This window comes from Vanellus vanellus, assembly GCF_965231255.1.
Source record: "Vanellus vanellus genome assembly, contig: HAP1_SCAFFOLD_187, whole genome shotgun sequence".
Classification (NCBI taxonomy): Eukaryota; Metazoa; Chordata; class Aves; order Charadriiformes; family Charadriidae; genus Vanellus; species Vanellus vanellus.
Window position 1 is genome coordinate 281,994 of NW_028128031.1, and position 8,534 is coordinate 290,527.

Here is an 8,534-nt window from a genome sequence, read left to right on the forward strand (position 1 = left end):
ACCAGCATCCCCTCTGCTTGCAGCATCAGGCTGGATCTGCTCCACTCCTTCGGACCCGCACAGAGGGAGGTGGCCCTGGGCAGAGCCCTGCTGCTGGGAGGGGGCTGCAGGGCAGAGCTGAGCACACAGCGGGTGGGATGGGCTCTGGCAGCACTGGCAGGGGGAGACCTGGGGACAGAGCAACAGCTCCTGGCAGGGACAGCCCCAGGCAGCAGAGAGCCCCTCCACCCTTCTGCATCCCTCTCTGCTCAGCTGCACAGGGAGAGAGAAAGCAGTGTGGAGAAATGGGCTTTGAAACTGGACTCTCCCACACTCACTGAAGTCCATTTCTTTTCTCTCTCATTGTTAGGGAGATCATTCTCCCATGGAGAGAGTTGTAAGCACAGGACAACTGCGTGGTGACCAGCAGGTCACTGGTTTGTACATCAGACCTCCTGACTCTGCACTAGGGCGCAGAGAGCCTTTTGTCCCTCAGGGCTCACCAGTGTTCAAGCTAAAAGCACTGGGAAAGGGAAGGATTTATGCCCCATTCAAAGGAAGTGCCCTCAGCAGCAAAAACCTGAGTGCCCCAAAACAAGCTGAATGAAACTAAGCCAAAGAAAGATAAGTCATTTAGGGTTATTTCTTGGGGAAAAAGCAGAGGATGGTCTCCAAGAAGTGCGCATTAACTTTTCAATATCTTCTCCTCTTTCTACAGTGCCCCATGCTCAGAGCAAACAGATGTCTAACGGCAGCTCCATCACCCACTTCCTCCTCCTGGCATTCGCAGACACACGGGAGCTGCAGCTCTTGACCTTCTGGCTCTTCCTGGGCATCTACCTGGCTGCCCTCCTGGGAAACGGCCTCATCATCACCGCCATCGCCTGCGACCACCGCCTCCACACCCCCATGTACTTCTTCCTCCTCAACCTCTCTCTTCTTGACATGGGCTCCATCTCCATCACTGTGCCCAAAGCCATGGCCAATTGTCTGCGGGACACTCGGACAATTTCATTCTCAGGATGTGCTGCACAGGTCTTTTTTTTCTTTTTCTTTGCTACAGCAGAGTTTTCTCTTCTCACTGTCATGTCCTATGACCGCTACGTTGCCATCTGCCAACCACTGCACTACGGGACCCTCCTGGGCAGCGGAGCTTGTGTCCGCATGGCAGCAGCTGTCTGGGGCAGTGGGTTTCTCAATGCTCTGATGCACATGGCCAATACATTTTCACTGCCCCTCTGCCGGGGCAATGCCCTGGACCAGTTCTTCTGTGAAATCCCCCACATCCTCAAGCTCTCCTGCTCAGGCTCAGACTACCTCAGGGAAGTTTGGCTTCTTGTGTTTGGTAGTTTTTTAGCATTTGGGTGCTTTATTTTCATTGTGATGTCCTATGTGCAGATCTTCAGGACAGTGCTGAGGATCCCCTCGGAGCAGGGACGGCACAAAGCCTTTTCCACGTGCCTCCCTCACCTGGCTGTGGTCTCCCTGTTTCTCAGCACTGCCGTATTTGCGCACCTGAAGCCCCCTTCTATCTCCTCTCCAATTCTCAATGTAATGGTTGCAGTGCTGTATTCAGTGATTCCTCCATCAGTGAACCCCCTCATCTACAGCATGAGGAACCAGGACCTGAAGGATGCCCTCTGGAAATTGATGGTCAGATGATTTCAGAAGCACTTAACTTTCTTCTTCTGTGAATCACTTACAAATTAACCCATTATAGGTCATGCTGATCTTCTGTGTTGTTTTTATTTTTTTTTAAGTTTTGGTTTTGTCTTTGGGGTTTTTTTTGCTTTTTTGTACTTTTTATAATATTTTCCAGAATATTTTTTTCTTTTTATATTTTTAATTAAGCATTTTTCAGACTATCTGAGATTCACAGACTGTGTAAATGAGCATTCAGAAATAAAAATCTTCCAGCAACTTGTTTGCCCAAGATCTTTTCTTTTGAGGCCTTCTCTGGAGCAGCAGAGCAGTGCCTGTGTGCAGAGCTGGAGGGGAAAGAGTCCCAGCACAGCAGCACTGCCAGGGAACACCAGTCTCGCCAGAGCTTCTCTCTTGCCACTTCCACGCTCTCCTCCGGAGCCCTTGCCTTGCTGTAAGGCTGAGTGCTCGGGCAGCTCCTAGTCCTGCTGTGTGGCAGCCCTGTGAGCACAGGAGGGACAGGCACTGAGCGCTGCTCTGACAGAGCTGGCCTCCCTAACAACACCAGAGCGTACCAGGGGTCTCCTCAGGGCAGGGCTTGAAGGCTTAGGTCTTCTTCCAAATTTGTCCTCAAGAATATTCCCAAGAATGTTGTGCCGCTCAAAATAAAACACCAGTGTACAGCATAACTATGTGGGTTTTAAGGGCGGAGGCAAGAAGCAGTGTGCTCTCACAGCCAGGACTCCTGGGAAAGACATGAAGGACTGGCAGAACAGGGTCTTCACTGAGGCTGTCTGTGCTGGACACGCCAGCGAATATCCCCCAGGACAATCGTCACACACCTAGCAGACAACTACCACCTTTTTAACAGCCCCCACCATTCCAATGAGATCTCCTTCACCTGCCTTTTCTCGTTCCTTGCAAATTCCCCTGTGTGCCACCTCACCCTCCCCTGTCCTTATCACAGAATCACAGAATCATGGAATGTTCAGAGTTGGAAGGGACCTGTAGAGATCATCTAGTCCAACTCCCCTGCTAAAGCAGGATTGCCTAGAGCACATTACTCAGGACTGCATCCAGGTGGGTCTTCAAAATCTCCAGAGAAGGGGACTCCACAGCCTCCCTGGTCAGCCTGGACCAGTGCGCTGTCACCCTCCTTCACAGTTAAAGAAGTTTTTTCTTGTATTTCAATGGAACTTCCTATGTTCTAACTTCTGCCTGTTGCCCCTTGACCTGTCACTGGGAACCACTGAAAAGTGTCTGGCTCCATCCTCCGTCAACCCACCCTTTAGGTACTTGTACGCCATAATGTCTCCCCTCAGCCTTCTCTTCTCCAGGCTAAAGAGTCCCAGCTCTCTCAGCCTTTCCTCATAAGGGAGATGCGCCAACCTCTCAGTTATCTTAGTTGCTTTATGCTGGACTCTCTCCAGCAGTTCCCTGTCCCTCTTGAACTGGGGAGCCCAGAACTGGACACAGTATTCCAGTTGTGGCCTCACTACGGCAGAGTAGAGGGGGAATCATAGAATCATAGGGTTTGAAGGGACCTCTGGAGATCATCTAGTCCAACCCACGTCCCAGAGCAGGGACACCTTAGAGCAGGTTGCACAGCAACGCGTCCAGGCGGGTTTTGAATGTCTCCAGAGATGGAGACTCTACCACCTCCCTGGGCAGCCTGTTCTAGTGCTCTACCACCCTCAAGGTAAAGAAGTTCCTCCTCATGTTTAGGTGGAACTTCCTACACTCAAGTTTGTGCCCGTTACCTCTTGTCCTGTCACTGGGCACCACCGAAAAGAGCCTGGCCCCATCCTCCTGGCACCCATCCTTTAAGTATTTATAAGCACTGATCAGGTCCCCCTCAACCATCTTTTTTCCAGACTAAAGAGACCCAATTCCCTCAATCTTTCTTCATGAGAGGTGTTCCAGTCCCCTAATCATCTTGGTAGTCCTATGCTGCACCCTCTCCAGCAATTCCCTGTCCTTCTTGAGCTGGGGAGCACACAACACTCCAGGTGTGGCCTCACCAAGGCAGAGGAGAGGGGGAGGATGACCTCCCTTGACCTGCTGGCCACACTCTTCTTGATGCACCCCAGGATGCCATTGGCCTTCTTGGCCACAAGGGCACCTTGTTGGCTCATGAGCATCCTCTTGTCCACCAGGACTCCCAGGTCTCTTTCTACAGAGCTTCTCTCCAGCAGGTCAGCCCCCAACCTGTACTGCTGCATGGGGTTATTCCTCCCCAGGTGCAGCACCCTACACTTGCCCTTATTGAATTTTATAAGATTCCTCTCCGCCCAACTGTCCAGTCTGTCCAGGTCTCTCTGTGGGAGACCGTGTCGAACGCCTTGCTGAAGTCAAGGTAGACCACATCTCCCGCTCTTCCCTCATCTATCCATCCAGTAACACCATCATAGAAGGCTATCAGATCAGTCAGGCATGATTTCCCCTTGGTGAATCCATGCTGACTACTTCTGATAGCCTTCTCTTCCTCCACATGCTTTGAGATGACGCCCAGAACAAGCTGTTCCATCATCTTTCCAGGGATGGAGGTGAGGCTGACTGGCCTGTAATTCCCCAGGTCCTCCTTCTTGCCCTTTTTGAAGACCGGAGTGACAATGGCTTTCCTCCAGTCCTCAGGCACCTCACCTGTTCTCCAGGACCTTTCAAAGATGGTGGAGAGTGGCCCAGCAATGACCTCTGCCAGCTCCCTCAGCACTCGCGGGTGCATCCCATCAGGGCCCATGGACTTGTGAATATCTAATTGACCTAATTGGTCCCTCACTTGATCCTCCTCAACCCAGGGGAAGTCTTCCTCTTTCCCTGTTACTTTCTCCAAGGCCTGGGACTCCTGAGGGCTCGGCCGGGTAGTAAAGACCGACGCAAAGAAGGCATTCAATAGCTCGGCCTTCTCCGCATCCTGAGGGAGGATGGGGGGGTAGAGGGGGAGAATGACCTCCCTCGACCTACTGGCCACACTCTTCCCTACGCAGCCCAGGATGCCATTGGCCTTCCTGGCTACAAGGGCACATTGCTGGGCCATGGATAATTTACTGTCTGCTAAGACCCCCAGATCCTTCTCCTCAGAGCTACTTCCCAGCAGGTCCACCCCTAACCTATACTGGTGCCTAGCATTCTTCTTCCCCAGGTGCAGGACCCCACACTTGCTCTTGTAGAACCTCACTAGGTTCTTCTCTGCCCAGCTCTTCAGCCTGTCCAGGTCATGCTGGATGGCAACGTGGCCCTCTGGAGTGTCAGCCACCCCACCCAGTTCGGTATCATCAGCAAACTTGCTGAGGATACACTCTATCCTCTCATCCAGGTCATTGATGAATATATTGAACAAAATTGGACCAAGTATTGACCCCTGGGGGACACCACTGGTTACAGGCCTCCCACTTGACACTGCTCCATTAACCACAACCCTCTAAGTTCTGTCACACACTCAGCTCTCAGTCTACCTCACTGTCTCCTCATCTAGCCCACTCTTCCTTAGATTCCTCATGAATGTGGTCTCCTGCAGTCTCCTTATAGCCAGTTGTTGACAGCTGGGCTGATGTCCTGCTTTGAAGTAACACATTACCAATTTTTTTTCTTCAGAATTTTACCTTTCAGCTAAGCCTCTTCTAACTGCCTGCACTCTCTGAAATTAATGGGGTATTCTTCAGACAGTGTCTGCTTCTAGCCAACAAAGTCTGATGTTTGTAGTTGATGCCACAGAATGATGCGCAGAGAGGCTCTTGCTTATACTTATTGCTATAACACCCAAGGGCAGTGACCTTTGTCATGTGCCCCGTTGGAGGGTGGGAAGCAGAACAGCATAGCCTGGTTGCACCTGCGGGGAGGAGCGGACAGTGCCTCATGCTCAGTATAAAAGCGGAGGGATCAAAGGGTCAGCCCTCTTTCTTCAATGGACGGTGTCTGAGGAGGACTCTATCTGTTCGTCTGCCTTTGACCCTGATCGGTGTGTTCCTGAATCCAGATCTGGAATCCCGTTCCCGTCCATCACTGAAACCAGGCTGGGATGTTCCCAGTGACATGATCGTTACCCTGGGAGCTTGATGCTGGATTTTTATATATGGTTTATCTTTCAATTTTAATTCATGGGGCTTTCCATCCTTCACCACTTTTCTCCTCCCCTTACTCTTTCTGCAGTCAGATACCTCTCACCTGTGTTGCTGCTTTGACTTTCAGGGAGTTAAAACCTTGCCTGTCTTTCAACAGTCTAATTGTCTCCTCGGCCAACTCTTTAATTGTGTTTATATCTGTCTTTTCTATCTACCTTCCTAATCTATTTCTCCTAAGAACTCCCTTGTAGAAAGGCAGCCTCATGAGAGGGAGCTTGTCCTGTGCATGTGATTGCGGAGTGTGTGTTATTGTGTAGGAAAACCGATTATGCTTTACTTTTCTTTACTTACAACCAGGAAAAGTTCTCCTTTGCCTGGGTGCGGCCAGGGCTCTGAGGAGCGCAGGTGGGAGATGGGGCAATGGGGCTGTGACATCCAGCTGCAGACCTCAGTGGAGAAGTCTGATGCAAGGACCAGTGGTGTCAGTCCCAGGTGGCCAATGTCAGAAATGGGGAGGGTGGGGAGGTGAGGAGCAAAGCTGTCCTACAGTGTCAGACCTCCAGGGACTGCTTTTCCTCCCTGTCCAGACCGCCTGAAGGGACACCCTCTATTCATAATAAGTCCAAGTCAGAAGAAAAGTACCTTGAAGCCTTGATTGGCCCCACTGAGGGTCGTTTCTGCCAAAGCCTCCCCAGGGACTCATTAGAGGAGATAACTGGAGGCTGTGGTTGCAGGTAGGCAGAGGCACTGTGCAGGTGGCTGTAATGCTGAGGAACCCCTTGGCTTGTTTGATGCAGCAGAAAGGCCAAACCCTGACCCCCAGGCCCTGGGAAGGCAGGTCCTGCCCCTCACTGGTGGCTCAGGGCTCTTCACAGAATCACAGAATCACAGAATAGTCAGGGTTGGAAGGGACCTCTGGAGATCATCTAGTCCAACACCCCTGCCAGAGCAGGGTCACCTACAACAGGTTGCACAGGACAGCGTCCAGGCAGGTTTTGAACATCTCCAGAGTGGGAGACTCCACAACCTCTCTGGGCAGCCTGTTCCAGCCCTCCACTACTCTCAAAGTGAAGTAGTTCCTCCTCATGTTAAGATGGAACTTCCTATGTTCAAGCTTGTGCCCATTACCTCTCGTCCTATCAATGGGCACCACTGAAAAAAGACTCCTCCCATCTCTCTGGCATCCTCCCTTTAAGTATTTGAAAACATTAATAAGATCCCCCCTCAGTCTTCTTTTCTCTAGACTAAAGAGACCCAAGTCCCTCAGCCTTTCCTCATATGAAAGATGTTCTAAATCCCTTATCGTCTTCGTAGCCCTTTGCTGGACCCTCTCCAGCAGATCCCTGTCTTTCTTGAACTGGGGAGCCCAGAAATGGATGCAGTACTCCAGTACTCCCAGATGTGGGAGACAGTGTCGAAAGCCTTGCCAAAGTCAAGGTAGACAACATCCACTGCCCACCCCTCATCCACCCATCTAGTCACTTCATCATAGAATGCTATCAGATTAGTCAGACACAACTTCCCCTTAGTGAATCCATGTTGACTACTTCTGATAACCTTCTTTTCATCCAGGTGCTTTGAGATGATACCCAGCACAAGCTGTTCCATCATCTTTCCAGGGATGGAGGTGAGGCTGACCGGCCTGTAGTTTCCCGGGTCATCCTTCTTGCCCGTTTTGAAGACTGGAGTGACATTAGCTATCCTCCAGTCCTCAGGCACCTCACCTGTCCTCCAGGACCTTTCAAAGATGATGGGGAGCGGCCCAGCAATGACTTCCCCCAGCTCCCTCAGCACTCGAGGGTGCATCCCATCAGGCCCCATGGATTTGTGGATATCCAGTTTATCTAACTGATCTCTAACTTGCTCCTCGTCAACCAAAGGAAAGTCTTGCTCCCTCCAGACTTTCTCTGTTACCTGCAAAGTCTGGGTTTCCCGAGGACTGGCCCAAGCAGTGAAGACAGAAGTGAAGAATGCATTTAGCAACTCTGCCTTCTCTGCAACATCTGTCACCACAGCACCTGTCTCGTTCAACAGCTCGCCCACATTTTCCCTAGTTTTCCTTTTGTCTCCTATATACTTAAAGGAAACCATTCCTGTTGGCCTTGACATCCCTCGCCAGGTTCAATTCCAAGGCTGCCTTGGCTTTCCTTGTTTCCTCCCTGCATACCCTGACAGCATTCTTGTATTCCTCCCAAGCAGTCAGCCCCTTCTTCCACCTATTGTAAACTCCCTTCTTCCACCTGAGCTTTTTCAGAAGGTCCCTGCTCAGCCATGCAGGTCTTCTTCTTCCCTTGCCTGATTTCTTTCTCTTTGGGATGCACTGATCCGGAGCTTGGAGGAAGTGACGCTTAAATAGCAGCCAGCTCTCTTGAGCCCCCTTACCCTCTAGAGCCCTCTCCCATGGGATTTCTCCAAGCAACTCCTTGAAACGATCAAAGTTAGCCCTCCTGAAGTTTAAGGTTTCAACTCTACTTGTCATTTTGTGTATACTACACTTAATCCTGAATTCTATCTTCTCATGATCGCTGCAGCCCAGTCTGCCCTCAACCTTTACATCCTCCACCAGTCCCTCTTTGTTTGTCAGTACCAGATCCAGTAGAGCACCTTTCCTTGTAGGCTCCTCCACCACCTGAGTCAAAAAGTTGTCATCAATGCACTGGAGGAACCTCCTGGACTGTACATGCCTAGCTGTGTGGCCTTCCCAGCAGATATCAGCGTAGTTGAAGTCCCCCATGAGAATCAAGGCCTGTGATTGTGAGGCGATTTTCACCTGTCTGTAGAAGGCCTCATCAACTACCTCATCCTGATCAGGTGGCCTGTAACAGACACCCACAACAGTGTCTCTCATATTAC

At 51.0% G+C, this 8,534-nt stretch overlaps 1 protein-coding gene across 1 annotated transcript; it reads left to right on the forward strand.

Moving 5' to 3' along the window:
• Window positions 1–720: 720 nt before the first annotated feature.
• Window positions 721–1,641, forward strand: LOC309684770 (olfactory receptor 14J1-like; the record flags this gene model as incomplete). Its single annotated transcript, XM_082500638.1, has 1 exon — window positions 721–1,641. One exon carries the CDS (start codon window positions 721–723, stop codon window positions 1,639–1,641), a length of 921 nt encoding a protein of 306 aa, XP_082356764.1.
• Window positions 1,642–8,534: the final 6,893 nt, after the last annotated feature.